Raw genomic sequence first — 18,049 nt, 5'->3', positions numbered from 1 at the left:
TTCATCTGTACCCTGCAGTATAGGATGCAACTACAACATTAGGCAAACCTGCATCTCATATGCAACTATTGTGCATAGAGCAAGTCAAATAGATTGCTATGACTGACAAGATAGGATGCATGTGTACAGATGAAGTGTGATTTTCTCTGTATGTGAACACATCAATGCACATGTGAGGAATAGAAAGGGAAGGGTATGTTTATGTGGAAGTGTCCGCTGTTGGCCCACAGGTGTCCTAACAGTCAGGAATCACGCTGAGACGAGGAGTAGGTCTCTAGTGTTTATTACTGCTACATAAGACAGAATCCTAACAAACTGAAGCAGCGTGGGAAAAACCCAGACAGATACACCCCAAAGGTTAAGGCGGGTCTGATCTGTGTCTCTTTGAATGGCTGCTTAATTCCTCAGTACTACGCATGCGTTTTCCCCCCTGGATAGAGGCCCCTTCCAGCTCGCCATCAGTACTCATGACATAGGTGATTTTGGCCTTGTCCTAAACATTAGTGGAATTCCTGAAGAATTTCTCAACTACTAATTTAGACAGATGAACAGATGGACATCCAGCTTTTTTCTCTAGTAGAAGACAGTCCATCACTTCCCAATCCATCCATCCTACCACAAAACAGCTCCTACTATCAGGAGGTTTCTCCAATGCTACTTGAAACATGCTTCTTTGAGATTTCCACCCATTAGTTTTAGCTATGCCTTTGAAGAAACAGGGAACAAGTCTACTCCATTTGGTTTAATGTGATGTAATCAGCTACTGTAGACTGCAACTAAGGTTTATGTGTTCTGCAATCCCAGCCAATTATGATTAATTCAATATACCATGGTTAGATAAATCATGGCTTAATGTGATGAGTGAATCCAGTCAGCATTTCTAATCAGGATACTGATAGCAATTTGCAGGGGAGGGAAAAGGTAGAGGCTGGGAAAATGCCAGATTGAGTCTTGATTTTCAGTCTTATGACTTACTTTTTCCTGCACCTATTGGGAGTCTGTAATCATATTAGCTGTGTAAAGGCATTTATAACAGTCCTACCCCTAGTTGTAAGAATGTGCTAGTTCAAGAAATTATATAAAAGCAGCTTAAAAATAAACTTGGAAGGAACATTGTCAATAAGAGGCTTTAAAAGGCTGTCTTACATGAAGTATTTAACCAGGTGAATTAGAAACCTAGCAGATTTACATGCATAGTGTGCTAACCTGGGTTAGGTTTTTGGATGGCTTATTGTGTGATGTGAACCTCTCTTGATTACCTAATTTATGATTCAATATATAGTGTAAATCCAGAAAAATGGGTTTAGTTACCTGGTTAAGTGTGTGAAGAATCCAAATTGTACAAAAGGGCTGCTATTTAGAAAATGCTTGGGTAGGTTGAGGAAGAAGAAACACGGAGCTAATACCTTATTCAGAGCTACAGTCTGCAAGGTTAAGTAATGATACCATAGCAGAGGCAGAATATGGGTATTCAGTCTGGCCTCATGGCTGCTGCTAAGCTATCATTATTTAACCTTGCGGAATATGGGTGTTCAGTCCACAAAACTGGCCTCTAACCCAATATTGCTATTAACGTATTTGCTTTCCCTCTAAAATTAGATTTGCATCACATCTGAAAGTAAATTTAGCTACCTGTAATAAACATAGACTTGCTTTTATCCACTTGGTTTTATTTTGCATTTTTTTTCTCTCCCTCCCTCTTTTAAAAAGAAACTTGTTTTGTTTGCTTCAAGTCTGCAGAGAAAATACATGCAATCTGTTTCCACAAATCAACAGTCTGTTGTTGTTTTTGCAATCACACAATGGAAGGAAGATTTGCTAAATCATCACTCTTCCATAATGTTTTATGCAGTTCCACTCACTTCAATAGGATTTATGCTAGAGCTCCTGAGGCATTGTGCCCAGTGCATCTAGCCCAACTTTTCCCAACCTGGTGCCTCCAAAAGTACTACAACTGTGAGTTTTGGAAGTTGTAATCCCAATATGTCTGGATGTGTCTTTTCAAAGATTGGAAAGCTTTAAGAGCAGTCTTCTTAAACCCCTAGATTTCTTGGCCTACAGCTCATCCAAATACCATGACCATTGGGCATGATACATGATGGGGAACTGTAGCCTGATGCCTTTGGAAGGTGAGTGATTGGAGACATTATTGCGATAGAGTTGAAGATGCTCATGGTCACTTATGCTTTAGTCACTGCCTGTTTGGGTTACTGCAATGTGCTTTACATGGGGCTGTCCCTGGAGACTACTCGGAAGCTGCAATTTGGTCTGAAATGCAGCAGTGTGCAGTGTTGGGCCTCCTACTTGCCCAAATTGCATCTCTGTTGTGTGAGCTGCACTAGCTTCCAGTTTCTTTCTGGGTGCAATTTAAGGTTCTGATTATTACCTTTAAAGCTCTATATGGCATGGGACCAGGTTATTTGTGGGGCTGCCTCTCCCTGAGGGTATTGGCCCATCCCACCAGATCGGATAGGGTAGGTATGCTCCAGGTGCCTTCCCTGAACTGCTGCCAGTGTGCCTTTTCCATGGCTGCCCCTACTTCATGGAACACCTTCCCCCCGGTGATCTGGCAGCCCCCCACCATTTTAGCCTTCTGGAAGGCAGTCAAGATCTGGCTTTTTACCCAGGCACTGGGGTAGAGTGAGGGTATTTTGGGTTGTTGTTGGAGCATCCCAAGGGATGACCGGGGTGCTGGGTTTTGATTGTGTTGTATGGTTTTTATGGTTCAGGGATTTTATTTTATTTTATTTTATTTATTATTCAAATTTGTTGCCGCCCATCTCCCCCAAAAGAGGGACTCTGGGCAGTTTTTACTGTTCTTGTGAGCCACCCAGAGAGGTGTTTTAAGATGGGTGGTCATGGAAATCAATAAAATAATACAATATAATAAAAATAAATGTTGTTTTGATATAAAATTCAATTTTATTATAAAAATCAAGAAAATCTACGTTTGCTGATTTTCCTTTGAAAGAAAATCTCATATTAGCACCCATAACAGAACATCTTCCGATACTAATGGTGCTTTCAAAAAGCAGATTTTCTCAGAGCACCCCATCTTCATGGTAGGCCTGTTCTAGGCCCAATAATTATCCAACATCTTAGCTGAAGTTATTGGCATTAAAGAACTCGGAACCTTAAATATAAGCACCCAGTGAATAGCACCTGTGTCGTTTGGCGCCATCTTTGTTGTTTACTTAAGCATTACTCAATCTGGTGATCTCTGGGTGTTAGACTTCAACTTGCAAAATCCCAGCCAACACAGTCAAGGAATTACAGGAGTACCAGTCAAAGCGAATATTTGTAGCTCAGGGTTGAACTGTGGAGTCCTTGGTGCTCTCTGAGCCTTGCTGTTCTCTTGCAGACGTTTCATTGCCAGACAAGGCAACATCTTCAATGCAAAGAGGGAGTGGATCTTGCTCTCTATTTATATACCGTGGTTTATCCAGCTTGTGTTGGTGGAGGTGTTGTTCTCTCCTTGGGAGTTCCTTGATTAGGCTGTTGTCTGGCAATGAAATGTCTGCAAGAAAACAACAAGGCTCAGAGAGCACCAAGGACCCCACAATTACAGGAGTTGAAGATGAATGCATTTGAAGAACAGGTTGGGGAAGACTGGCTTAGCTGCCGAAGCCTTTTATATTCTAATGAATTTGTGAGATTCATTAAATCTTTAATTAAACCTCTATTATAGACATCTATATTACCTAGATATTGCTTGAGGAAATATAAATATTTTATACATAATAAAATGCAGTATAATTTTGCATTTCTGTTTAGCAAAACACAACTTTTAGAGAAAAGGCTATAAAGGTCTTAATCTCTCCTTATTGCATGGCAGCTTAAAAACAAATCAGTTACTCAACAACAACAAAAAAATCATTTCTATAAAGAAATGGCAGTTTGGCAGGCAGCCATTTTTTATTTGAGGCAATGTTTTAAACATTACTCTCATAGGAACACTTGGCTGATATTATATGTGTCCTCCTAAAAATAAATAAAAGTTTTAACAATTAACTTACAAATGGTTCTTGATAATCTAATAAATGTCATGGCTTAACAGTTTTACTGGCCTTTGCTCAAAAATGATTTTGTAAGGTACATACAAATCAAGGGTTCTTTTCATGTCCAAAAAGCACAGAAGAGATCATGGGTGTACTCACACCAAATGACCAGGGCTTCAGCCACCACAAGGAAGACCATATGCAGAATGATGAGACCAACTTTCTCCAACCTAGTGCCCTCCAGTTGTGTTAGACCAGTGTTTTTCAGCCTTGGCAATGCTGGCTGGGGAATTCTGGGAGGTGAAGTCCACATGTCTTAAAGTTGCCAAGGTTGAGAAACACTGGGTCAGACTCTCAGAATCCTCAAAGGCCACCAGTTTGGGGAAGACATTTTTATATCATAGGCCTCCTCACAACAACTAAGACTCTTCCAAATTTGGCTTCCTAATGTTTGGCACATTGTATAATTCTTCTCAGAGGAGTAGTTGTATCAGTGGAGGCTGTTCTTTGCCTTGCTTCTATGAAAAGTGAAACCCCCAGGGACTGAAACCAAGGTTTCAAATGGCCAAGCGCCATTGAGTAGCACCTAAAACTAGCTCATCCTATGCCTATATTAGGCTATCGTACTAAGCTATAATACGTTGGATTTTGCCTTAGTGGAGTGTGTGAACCTAGCCTCTGTGGTTTGTAAACCATGGTTTATGGCTTAGCATGATGTGTGAACAAGATTACTATGGCTTTTTCAACAAATCATAGTTAAATAAAATCCATGGCATAAATTCATCCACATAACTGTACTGTATACTTAATAGCTCCTATTACATCCAAAATATGGCTTCAACTGATTCTACTCAAAATCATTCTTAGAGATACTGGTGTTGCATATTTTATGATCTAGTAATTCATACTAGAATACTACATCTTCATGATAGTATATTCCAATTTTGGCTGTCAGCTATAATCCCAGTTCAACAAAGACAATTTGGCCATTGTTATCTATCCTCTGATAACACCTTTTTTCAGATGTCCATGGGGAATTCCTTTAAAGACAGCCCAGGGATTCCAGTTTCACTACAGCACTCATGATCTAGGTTACTAACTTGTATGAATCCCATTTGGCTAGACATAAAACAAATTAATCTAACTCCAGTTCTAATCTTAGAGGAGCAAAGGGCTGGATGCATAGGGAGGCCTATTGAAACACAAACACACACACACACACACATGTACACGTATGTACATATACATATACACATACATATGCATGTTGGATATGACTTCCTCAAGGCAAAAAATATAACCGATGAGCATGTTTCAACAGAACATATTATTTGGATGTCGCACATAGCTAATGTCCTGGTTCAGTCTTTAATTGCCTGTTTTGCTTTGCATCAAACCTTAAAGATCTTTGCCTCCCAGTGAAACTGGCCAGATGCTATGAGACTTGTCTTCAGAGGGCATTTTTCAGCCCTTAGGTGATAGCCATCACAGTTGTGACTCTCCAAAACAGCAGTCCTATGCGCATTTACCTGGTAGTAAGTCCCATTAAACCTTACAGTAGTTAGATCTCCTAGACAACTAATCTCAGAAAACACAAAACATGGTGAGGCCAAGTTAATATTTGGAAGGGAGATGACCACAAAATCCCAAGGCTATAAGCTACACTTGGAAGCTGAAAAAAAAAAATTCTGGAAGAAAACAATTGCAAATCACTTCTATACTGTTGCATTAAAAACAAAAAAATTATCTTCTCACCCCCATGGGTGGTGTGTGTCTTCCTGAACCTTGGGTCTCCTACCAGAGGCCTGGGAGTTTGAGGGCTCTGCGCAGGATCTGAGCTGTTCCTAGCCCTGCACTCTTCTGGACAGAGAGCTCTGATGTTCTTCCCAGGATCTGTTGGAGCCATTCTCCCAGCGTAGGAGTCACAGCACCGAGTGCCCCTACCACCACTGGGACCACTTTGGCCTTCACTTTCCACATCCTCTCTAGTTCCTCTCTCTCTCTCTCTCTCTAGACATGTTCATCGGGAGTTAACTGATCAACGTGAACAAGGTCTTTTTTTGTTTTTTGTATATACAGATGTTTTAGAAGCTGAGTTTTATATAGCAATTTGGCTCATCCGTCTTTCTGCTGTTATTTTGTCTTCTTTAGAGATAAATAAGTAAGCAATCAATGGAGATTTGCAAAACAAATCCAGTTTAAGCTTATTTGTAACATTGTAGTCACTTCCTCTTCAACCAAGAGATGCTTGTTTTCATCCAATATAAATAGCTGTTACAGCAGATGCATTACAAGTTGAATTTTTTATTGTTACCTAAGTAATATGTATTATTATTACATAATGATAATAATAATGTCTGGTTAGATGGCATCATTTAGCCAAAGCCAAGCAGGATTAGACATCATTAGTAAATAATAATAATAATAATAATAATAATATTTTATCCTGCATATACAGTGTGTGTGTGTCTACACACACACACACACGCAGAGTCAGCTTAAGGTGACAAACATACCTAATATCTCCTCCTAATGCCTCCTATTTTCCCCACAACAACAACCCTGCAAGGTGGGTTGGGTTGAGAGAGAGGGACTGGCCCAAGGTCACCCAGCTGGCTTTCAGGCCTGAGGCGGGACTAGAACTTTCCTACTACGCCTGATTGGCTCTTGGGCTGAGAGAGAGGGACTGGCCCAAGGTCATCCAGCTGGCTTTCGTGCCTAAGGCGGGACTAGAACTCTCATACCACACCTGATTGGCTCTTGGGCTGAGAGAGAGGGACTGGCCCAAGGTCATCCAGCTGGCTTTCGTGCCTAAGGCGGGACTAGAACTCTCATACCACACCTGATTGGCTCTTGGGCTGAGAGAGAGGGACTGGCCAAGGTCACCCAGCCGGCTTTCCTGCCTCAGGAGGGACTAGAACTCACAGTCTCCTGGTTTCTAGGCCAGCACCTTCACCACTACACCAAACTTTCTCTATATAATACCCACTGCCTTCTTCTAGGAAGTCACAAAACATCCTGATGGAAGGCAAAGAGAAACCACTTCATACTGTATTGTTGCCAATAAAACTAGATAGATGTATCTATAAAGTCACCAGGACTCTTAATTTAACTTTTCCCCAAAGCATGGTCATTCCTCTAAAAAAATCCACATTCGCTATTTTTTTTAAAAAAAATTCTGATGAAAACGGATACTAAAAAGCCTATTATTTTATAATGGAATCTGATTTAGGATGTTTGCTAGCAGTTATTCTGCGACTCATAGAAATATCCATTGCTACTTTACCTCTCTAACGAAATGCCCTTCAAAAGTGTTGGACTTCAGAATTTGCCACCAGCATGTATAGGATGCCTGAAAATGCTGGGATTCCAGTACCTCTGGAGGATATCAGGTTGTGGATGATGGTTCTCTTGCTCAAGCTCTTGTTAATGTTAATGATCCTTGCACATTAATGCTGCTGGCTAATTTAAAGCCATTAAAACAATAATCATGCTGTCAGGAATCAGAGTCGCATTCAATATATTTGGAGAAGGCTAAGTTGAGAAGCTATAGTGGACAATCTTATTTTGGGTGCAGAATTCAAACTAAATGTTTTCCTCTTCTATATTAAAGCTGAGTTTATAGAATACAGCCATGGCATGGTAACCACTGAAAAACAGGTTCCCCTCCGTCAGACTCCAGCAGTGAAGAAATAACACGTATACATGCAGATCACATCCATCCATTGTTGATACCACCAATATCAACTCCAGAGGAGATACAGGTGTGCAGGAAGCAGCCACATGACCAAGGCAATCCCTTTGATCTATGCTTGTATGCATTAAGAACACAACAAGGATGTCTAGCACAGAAAGAATATTTAAGTGGCTTCCCTGCTACAGAGGGAACACAAAAGTTGGATCTAAAACCTTCTGATTTTCTTGCAATATTACATTACGTCAGACAAATGCTCACTATGAAAAGTGCATGGGGATAGGCTTAGGACAAAGGCATCAAAAGGCAGTAAATTATTTATAGGAGTATGCAAGTGAGAAAGGCACATGATCAGATACAGGAAAACAGGTGCAGGGGCAAGATCAGAAATACTTGACCACTCAGTGCAAAGCCAACTGGCACATGGCAAGGATGAGGTCAGTTCACACATACTAGGACAAAAACGTGCACAGACCAATAACAGTTTACTCTGAAAAACTCTAATCACAAATGATTACCGGAAATATGAACAGGGCATGAAACACATAGTATGAATCAGGAGGTTCGCTCTCTCTTTCCTTCGATACGACTGATTCATAAACTGGTATGTAAAACTAAAACAGGATGTATCAAAGGAAAGCATCCCATTCCGTCACTGTATTATAGGTCAATACACAGCAGCATCAAACAGGAAGATTTTCCTACATGGATCATCTGTGCATAACTTCATATACAAAAACCACTGAGATATTTGTTTTGCTTTGTATGTTTGTTAAGGAGCTGCTATTGGAAATGGACAAGGTGTTAATACACATTCACATAAAATCCAGAAACAATCACAACCTTCTTACATACGGGGCAACCAAATATATTTTCACTCTAACCCCTGTAGGAAAAGTGGTCACACTGAAGTTACCTACCGTCTTGACATATGTGTGTGGGTAACTAAATAATGCAAATCTGTGAAAGGCAACTGAGAATAAATTCTTTCAAGGCACAGAAGCATATTGGCAATTATTAATAACTTGAACTAAGCTACTTTGGGATTTTACACAATTGAAGTAAATTAAATAAAATAATTGGGAAGTTTGAGCTGCCTTTAGATTCTTATGTGCTTCGTTCAAATAATTCAATCAATTTAACATTCAGGGCTATTGGAAAATGTAGGAATAATAAAAAACAGTGGGCTGGTATTTTAATTTATGTAACATTTGCAAACTGTTGATAATAACAGGGCTTGACTTGTTTATAACTGTCATTGTTACCATTATTTTAAACATATGCTTCGAGGTAGTAACAGTGTAGAATGCATCTTATTTCTGCTGAAAAAAAAATCACTTGTTGGTCACTTGAATAACTCCTATGAAGTTAAAAAGGAACATGATTTATATTAGAGTGAAACAACTTTTGAAAGCTGATTTCCCTTTGCAACCAAAGATATTTTTATTAAATTTTATTAAGCCATGTATTTCTTCAAAGCACGCTGAGCTAGTTATGTTAACTGTGGCAAGTATATCACATACTTTTTATTGGAAATGACGTTTGCTTCTTTCCTTGGAAAAATGGCTGATCAAGTTATGGGGCTACGTTTTGATGTCCAAAATAATGTCATACTTAAAAAGTAAACCCCAAATTTGGCTTGTTATACATTTAGTCTATATTTTAACTTTACAAGCAATGAGATGATATAATTCTATAATTAGAATTAGATCACCTATAATTCTAGCTAGTGTTTATACTGTGTTAACCAGGTACTCTTAGTTTAAAGCTCTTAAACTAGTCTCAGCTTTTCCTTTACAAACTGATATAACACATTTGATAACTCTATAAGTAGCTAGTTATATTGAAAAACATTAATCTGCATGACATTTTACGTCCCATGTTTACTTACTTGTACTTTCCTAATTGTATTTTATTACTTTATTATTTTGATAATTCTTATCTTTCATGGTTTGTATTCTTTTAAAAGTGTTTTATAAATAAAATGAAGTTAAAAAGGTAAAGCCTTGCTTTCAGTTGGGTTCTGTTTTAAATATAAGTTTCCATTTATTCTACCCATACAAGATAATAGTAATAGTACTACTACTATAATAATAATAATGAGGTAATGATTCCATAACAAGGGGAAGAATCAAAATTTAGAGGCACAGTCTACATTTTAATGCAGAAAGTCTCAAAGAAATGTATCACAGGATTTTAGAGTTAATATTCAGGTTCTAGCAAAGGCACTGAGGCTTGATACATAGTGCAGTTCAGACCCTTAATTAAAATAGCTGGTTATCAGGGCTAATTTGAGACAAAAGATCCCTGGCCACAGTGTTCCTTACAGTCCTACCTGTTCAGTATCCCTGCATCCTATGACAACCTATTTTTCCCTCCCATTGGCTTTTAATCCATTCAAATGAAAGATGCAATTAATGGCAGTGTGTAGACAAAAATCCTTGAGATTATATTTCAACTCTAGATCTATCTATTCACTCCAAATACTAAAGCATTCTTAAATGGGATCCCCTTTATGTTAGGGATCTGGATCAAATGTCCCCATTTACTCCACCCAAGACTTGTTTAGCTAACCCCATCTTACTGAATTACTATTTAATAGTCCAGTTTATAACCTTCATAACTTTAGAATTAAACCTGAATGTTAAAAGTGTGCTTACTTTTAACCACAGTATATTAAAACAAGCCTATTTCACAATGAACAGTGAGAAGTCAGCTTGTTTTAATAAATCGTACTTGAGGCTAAACAAGGTTTAGGCTGAAAAATAATGCCAATGTGCAGAGAGTTAAAAAGAGAAGCAATACTTTTTAGTGTCCCTCTTGCACTGGGGATTGGAAAATTAAGGATTTTGATCAGCACAAAATTCATTCCTATTGACCTTAGCTTGAAGTCATGAGATTGAAGTCTTATATATTGATTACAGTGAAACTAAAGCAGACTGTTTCAACAAAATAGACTGGTCATTAGATTGTTTTGTTTGATTGCTGGCTTTTGAAGAAAGGCCTTTTTGAGTTGTTCCATGCTTCCACCTAAAGTATTTAATCTGCAAATGTATAACTTAGCATTTCTAAAGTTGAAAACTGCAAACTGCAAATCTGAAGGCAGTTGGGTGCAACTTGGATAAGAACTGGCATTAGCCAAAGCAAGCAGAACATTCTACAGGAAAATGGATTCAACATTCAGGATTGTGTCCATGTGTGAAGTTGTTGGGGTAAGGGTGGGGTCAGTAAGCATGACTATTTTAAAGCACTAAATGTATTGTGAAATATGGTGCAAAGCTCAACAAACCAAGTACGTTTTATCTTTTTGTTATTAATGTGCATTTATATATATTGCATCATGCAGCTATGGACAGCATGGATCACAGATGGTAGTTCTGAGCAGTTTTAGATACTTTACTAGTGATTAACATACACAGTCTTGTTACATATATTAATTTACTTAGAATACCTGCCTTAAAAAAATCCAATACTAACACAGAATATGTGAAATGATTAAATAGAAGTAACATTTTTCTCTGCTTTATAATACATATTACGCTTTTTATACTTGTTTGGATAATTTTGTAACAATACATTGCATATAATATTATAATACCGTAAACCGGATCCTGAGAGCAATGCCCACAAAGAAATCACATAAATACACCTATAAATAAATACTGGATATAGTTTAATTTTTTTTTAAAGGATACAGTTGAAAATATTTTGTTAAACACATCAGCAAGGGGTATTGTCAAAGTTTAACATTTTTCCCCAATTATTTTTTGCCAATTTGCCTCCAGTGTAACTTGGGATGAAGATTTAAATATCTCTCTCCCAGTGAGGTGATAAAGTTAGAACCAAAGAGAAGGAGGGAAGGAGAGAAAGAGAAAGAAAAGAAATCTTAATGAATATTGAGTTCAAGAATGGAAGACTTCTAGAAAATGATAGGGCTACTATATCTGAGCTGAAGAGATTTTGCGACCACTAGGTGGCAGCAAAGAGATACTGAAAATGGTACCTCTGTACTGCCACCTAGTGGCTGAGATTTTGCAACTGAAATATGATAGCTCTACTAATGGTCGATCTCCATTTGTATTGACATACGGCAGCTTCTTCCTTCAAATCCGGACCATTCTGCCCACCTGTGATTTCATAGTAAGGAGGGGTTTTTCCTCCGGAGACTCCTCCCTCGGTATCTCCTTCATCACCATGGCAACAGCCTTATCTGCCGCCCTAGAGCCTTTCCCCTATAACAGTGAAATCAACAATGACTTGTGTCAGGAGGAAACTTAGGACATTCCTGTTACAGATGTAGAAATAGCTTTAGTATGACATTATTATCATCCATTTTAATTCCCTTCCTCTTTTCCTCCCCCACCCCCAAAAAAACAAAAAACAAAACAGCAAGAAGTTAAACTAACATGTAAAATAGTGGAAGCAAAATGTTGATGCTGGAAACAAAAATGTAATTTTTAAAGCAATTAAGCAATCATATTGGCAAAGCTGTTAATAGTAAGAAGCAATATATATTTATAGATATACAGTATGATGCCCAATCCAACACTCTTTATTATTTTCCAAGCATTCTTTTTTTTTTTGTGCCCCTCTTTCAGGTTTCCATGTATGACCCGTGGATTATTTAAAGCAATCCTCCATGGTGCCCAACCTGAAGGCAGGGCAAGTCCTTGGTGTGGCCTCCAAAATTTGCTGCTAAATTGTTATTTTACTGTGTCAGTAGGGGGATATTTTTAAATCCATGGAAATAATGAAGTTGAAATTATATTATATTTAGGATTTTTCCTGGCCAAGTCATTTAAAAAGCACAGCCCACAGCACACCAAAGACCACAGGAGGTTCTCAACCTGCAAAAGATGGCCAAGTCCTCCTGTGTACTGTTTCCTGGTGGGCTGCAATTTTATAACTCCATTTGTACAATATTCAGAATTAGTATCTGCACCATTTACTGCAGTGGATTAAATTGTAATTCAACCTCCAGTCTGAATCTCATCTGGACTCCCTAGGTGGTTTTAGGCATAGCATGGCACTTCTCCGAAACAAGATAATTTTGACCTATCTAAGGTTGTTGTGGAGGACAGTACTGGCCTATTTCTCCAGGTTGTGGTGAGACACACAAAATAATGTATATGAATACTTCAAAATATTGTACCTAATAAGGGAGTCTTGCTGGGGTAATAAGATGCCACATCAAAGCTAAAGTTGTAGGATTGGACACCATGTCTGGTATTAATTGAAAAAGAATTTAAATCAGTATGAACATTTTTTCCATTCTCATTCGCAAATGCCATCATGCTGAACACTTTCATTCTTGTTAGTCTTGGAATGACTTCAGAGAATCTGCAGCAATGCATCATTAACACGTTCATATAAATATATCAGGTTACTGCTTTCTCCCATTGTCTCCTTTGCCTTCTTTTCTTAGGAGACCAAAGATCAGTATTACAGTTTATCTCTCATCAGCCCCCATGTAATGAAAGCTTCAGTTGGCCAATTATCTTGAGAAAATTTTAAGCATCAGTTGCATGGCATGGTTAGCTAAAATGTATCTTAATTTCCTACTGGGGCAGAAGCTACCCATTGGAATATGGTGGTACTTTCCTCTGGAACTGAATTGTTAAAAAAGAAGCATAATGATTACTAGGACATCAAGAGAGGCATACCAATATTTGAAGAAAAAAAAAAAGAAGGAGAGAGAGAGAGAGAAATTAATTTAATTCTCTCTAGAGAATGTAATGAGTCCCCTCTTAAAACACAGAAACAGTATGTGTTGCCTTAGGAGAAAAAGCAGTTCTAAAATAAATACATTTTAAAAAGTAAAGATGGCGGGAACCAAATAAGTTTTCTGGGAAAAAAACAAATTCTTGAGAATAAAAACTTCCTTCAAACCAACACTGGCTTTAATATCTAATCCCAATGGCAACCCACCAGATTCAGATTCACAGCATGACTGCGATAAAAACATTTATTTAAACAATTATCTTACAGTTTAAAGCTAATGTCCCCACTCCCAATAAACCATTTAAGCTCAAAATGGCAGAATTTAAAGTCTGTCCTTCTTGCTACAACAGAAAAGTATTTTTCAGGGAGGCACCCAAGTGGTTAATCATGTATAAAGAGAACACTATTACAACTCTTAAATAATTTCTGATGTAATTGTAAAAATGTATAGGTCTCTTAGGTTTTTCTTTGAATGTATAATTGTACTGTGCATATGTGATCAAGTCCTCTCCAGTGATCTGACAACGGAACTAGATGTTGATTTATGATAAATGTGATTAGCGCCCTAGTGTCAGGTCAAATCCGACTGTTCCTCAGGGGCAACAGATTAATAGCTTAACTGTGCTAAGCATTGACTCCTATTCTTGAGTTATCCATTGCATGGAGACAGCAATATCCAAGGTAACCTGAATTATAACCCCAAGATCCTCCTGATGGGCTATAATGGGTTCTTTACCTCTGATGTCAAGTATGTGTTGAAAACTGCCGTATGTGTATACGTGTGTGGGTGTGTACACATACAAATATATATATAGAAACATACACCCATGAAAGTCCAATTCTAGAACTACTTCAGCAGTGTAGAAATAGCTCCTTATCTGTATCATGGATGCTATCATGGATGCTGGCCAGTAGGACTGATGGTACAAGGCTTCTATATACTGGAACTTCACAGAACCATTTTCCATTGAGTGAGTTTTTAGGGCAGTAAAGGCATCTTCAAATAAGTTCTGCTACATTTAAACTATTGCATATGTAGAATTTAGGCATGATCATCAAGAATGGTACCCAAGGGTATGAGGAAGAGCAACTGTGTATTCTGCATTGGCTTTTGGGGTGGAATGCTGAATGATGGATCAGACATGGACCTCAGCATGGCTGAACAGCAGTATTTTTTTTTTCAATGTCTCAGTTGCTGAAAAGGAGGGTAAATATCCACAAAAGCCCTCATGGGATTATGAGTTTGGGAATGTTGCCAGTGGGTGGCCCTCTCATTGTGCAAGAAACTTGGCTGGAAAAATGTGAGGTTGGAACAAAAATTACAAATCTATCAAACAAACAAAACAAAACTGGATGGAGAGAACATGTAAAAACAACTCTCTTCCATAAAGGCAACACACAAATTCACTTAATGTGAATCATAGTGTACTGTACAAGGAATGAAAGTATTCTGACAAACATTATAGTTTTATAGACATTTCAGGTTCTGATTTCTCCCATTATTTCATCTGCTTATTCTTCTAAGTAGATCTCCTGCTTGGAATTATGATGTACAACTTAACCGGAAATAAAACTACTTTAAAAAAAGATGGAAAGCCATAAATATGGCACTTTCCTGTAACTTTACTGACATCTTCATATCAGGTTTTTAGGCAATGCTGTTTCACTGCATCAAAATCAAGCTGGGTCTGTTTGATACTATACAGGTAGTCCTCACTTAATGACCATTGGTTTAGTGACGGTTCAGACGTACAATGGTGCTGAAAAAACCAACTTACAACCAGTGTTTGCACTTACAACCGAACACTGCAGCATCCCCGTGGTCACATGATCACGATTTGGTACTTGGCAACTGGTTCGCATTTATGACCATTGTAGTATCCTGTGGTCACATGATTGCCATTTTTTACGTTCCTGGCCAGCTTCTGGTAAGCAAAATCTATGGGGAACCACGTGATTCGCTTAATGACCATGTGGTTTGCTTAATGACCACAGTGATTTGCTTAATGACCACCACAAAAAAGGTCATAAAATTGGGTTGGATTTGCTTAATGACTGCTTCGCTTAGCAATCAAAATTCCAGTCTCAATTGTGGTTGTTAAGTGAGGACTACCTATAAAATAACACATGTTATTTGTTGTTTATAAAGTGCAGTCAAGGAACCATGGTTTCTGAATAACACTGGCACCCAAATTAACATTTTGAAATAAGATACAAGAAACTGCAATCATGTACAAGGCATGCTCATATAAAATACATCAAATCTAAGCATGCTTATCCTTTGACACACTTGTTATACCCAAACTGCAAAATGCACAGTAGTGAACAGTGAAATATAACCAGGATATGGTATTTTAATCTGATGGGAGGCACATTCTACTTGCTAAGCATAACAAAAATGATCTGGCCAAATGTGCAGAGTTTTATGGATGATTCACCCTGTGGCAGCATCCTCTGATGCGATATGTGGGGCTATCATTGCACTAGCAGTAAATAACATGCGGCTTTGGCAAAAGAGGTTACTCCTTTCGTGCTGAAGGTTGGAATAAAGCAAGTTTTGTCAGTTAGAAAAGCTGCATTAGAAAACATGCAATGCTTTTTAAATGTCTGGCACAGGAGGAGAAAAACCCACCAAGGCAAAGATCAGCTTGCATTTTTGAAGCCACAGCCATTTTTTCTTCAGGGTCTCACCTACTGCCTGAAAACAGTCATGATACTCATATTAGTGCTTGATAATAATCAATCAATCATCATCATTAATCCATTGGATGGCTGTAATCATAATACCACAACATTCAATTTTTTTTCTACACCGATAATCCGTAATCCATAATCCCTGTTATTTCTGCTGCAGAAGACCCCAAAATCCCCACAGAAGGCTTATTGGATGGGGAAAGGGCTGGAAAAATAGGGGGCTGCCACACAGAGCCATACACAGCTTCAAACTTCATCCCGTCTCTGCATGGAACAGAAGCAGCCTCTCTAAGATTTGAGAATGGCAGTTGAAATTTTGGAGTGATTAATGCCTCCAGTTAATGGCAGCAGGTACAAGATCTAGAAAATAGTTCTCTGCATAACACACAACTAGGGGAATTTGCTATAAAGGGCCCTAAGAAAATCTATTATAGACAAATTCACAGAGATTCTTTGGCAAGACTGCTGTGCTAAATCTGTCTTTAGGAGGCTATTACGGTTTTTATTAGGACTGGCAGAAAAAGTAATTTAACCACAAATGCATGAAACAGACTCATAACTCCAAGAAAAAGTAGTTTTGTGAAAAGGGGTTTTCTATAATGTTATTTCTACAAAATGCTTTAGCAATTCTTCAGCAGAGGTACCTGGGAGTCAGTCATAAGAAAATCAACTAGATTTACTTTTGATTAGAATCTAGTGTTAATCTGAAATCTCCCTGACACCTCCCACCTCCCCTCCCCATGAATGAATATTTGACTACAGCCTCTTTACGTTTTACATGAAATACGTAATAGAAAAACAACCCAATGGAAATATATTTCCCCTTGTACCCAAATCTGAAAATGGGATTGCTGAAATATGAAGCTGTGACATTTTAGCAAATCCACTTAAAACCTTGTCCTTCCTTTCTCATCTGCATTGAGATTCTGGAGTCAGTTTGAAAAAATGTGTGTGCTCTAAAAATATTTAAATATTGCCCATTTTAATAGCAGTTTCCAGCAAATGGCCAGGGTAGAGGTGACCAACCTTCACAACCAACAGATAAATGTTATTATAATTATGGATCAGAACTAAAGCCATAATATACCTTTTCCACAATCTTAATTCACTTTGCTTAAAAGAACTAACTTAATTTACTGTGCTATAATTATTATTTGTCAGGCCCTGGAACAAAATGATGACAGGCATTTGGAATTTCCCCAATTTTAAAAGCACTCAAAAAAGACTTTGTGGTGGAAACAAACTGACATCCCTTGAACTCTTTTCCTGCCAAATTAATGTCTAGGGACGTGCAAAGCTTTACTTCAATAATGATTGAAGTAAAGCACCCCTTTCAAGCTCCTTCGTTACAGAATGTGTTCCCTCACTAACAAAATAAAGCTGCTGTATTACTTTGATTTGGAGGTCTCCTCTACCGATTCTAATTCCTGGAAGAGGTTTCTGCACATGTCCAGTGCATGATCAAAACCTGTGGTAGCTATTGGACATACAGGCAGGGGGTTCAGAAGCATCAGAAAACATCTCACCCAGGCAACTGTGGCACCACCATGTCTCAACAAGGCAAACAGGATCATCACTGTAGTACAAAGCACCTTCTTAGACAGTGTAATGGTATGTGGGAATGACCTTGGGAGACAGAAGGAAGATCCTCAGCTTAGACAACCCCTCATGCAAAAGGTAGCCCACAGAAGGAAAAGGGGCATGGGAAACATCTCGGGAGGGACCCTCCCTACTTTTCTGGAAAGTAAAAATAAAGGAGGGGAGAAGTACTTTTGGACCTAAAAGATTCTGTAACTGTAACCTTACAATAAAGGCAGTGTTAGTACTCATGGTTTGTGCTTCTTGTCTGGACTACCTCAAAGGGCTGACATCAATCTTGCAAGTCTGAAAGCACTTCTCCCCTCCTTTACTTTTACTTTCCCAGAAAACTAGGGAGGGTTCC

The 18,049-nt window shown here is 38.3% G+C and overlaps 1 protein-coding gene across 1 annotated transcript in view; it reads right to left on the bottom strand.

Moving 5' to 3' along the window:
* PEX5L (peroxisomal biogenesis factor 5 like) overlaps positions 1-16,108 on the bottom strand; it is a 51,074-nt gene extending 34,966 nt beyond the window's left edge. Inside the window, exons 1-2 of the mRNA XM_063307868.1 lie at positions 16,046-16,108; positions 11,820-11,924 (exon numbers count right to left, since the gene is read on the bottom strand). Coding sequence (XP_063163938.1) covers positions 11,820-11,888 — 69 coding nt within the window. The 5' untranslated portion in view covers positions 11,889-11,924; positions 16,046-16,108. The remainder of the gene's footprint in view (positions 1-11,819; positions 11,925-16,045) is intronic.
* Positions 16,109-18,049: the final 1,941 nt, after the last annotated feature.

Source organism: Candoia aspera, chromosome 6 (genome assembly GCF_035149785.1).
Source record: "Candoia aspera isolate rCanAsp1 chromosome 6, rCanAsp1.hap2, whole genome shotgun sequence".
In the NCBI taxonomy this organism is placed as follows: Eukaryota; Metazoa; Chordata; class Lepidosauria; order Squamata; family Boidae; genus Candoia; species Candoia aspera.
The sequence above is the reverse complement of the archived record's forward strand: the minus strand, read 5'-3'. Positions and strand labels throughout refer to the sequence as shown.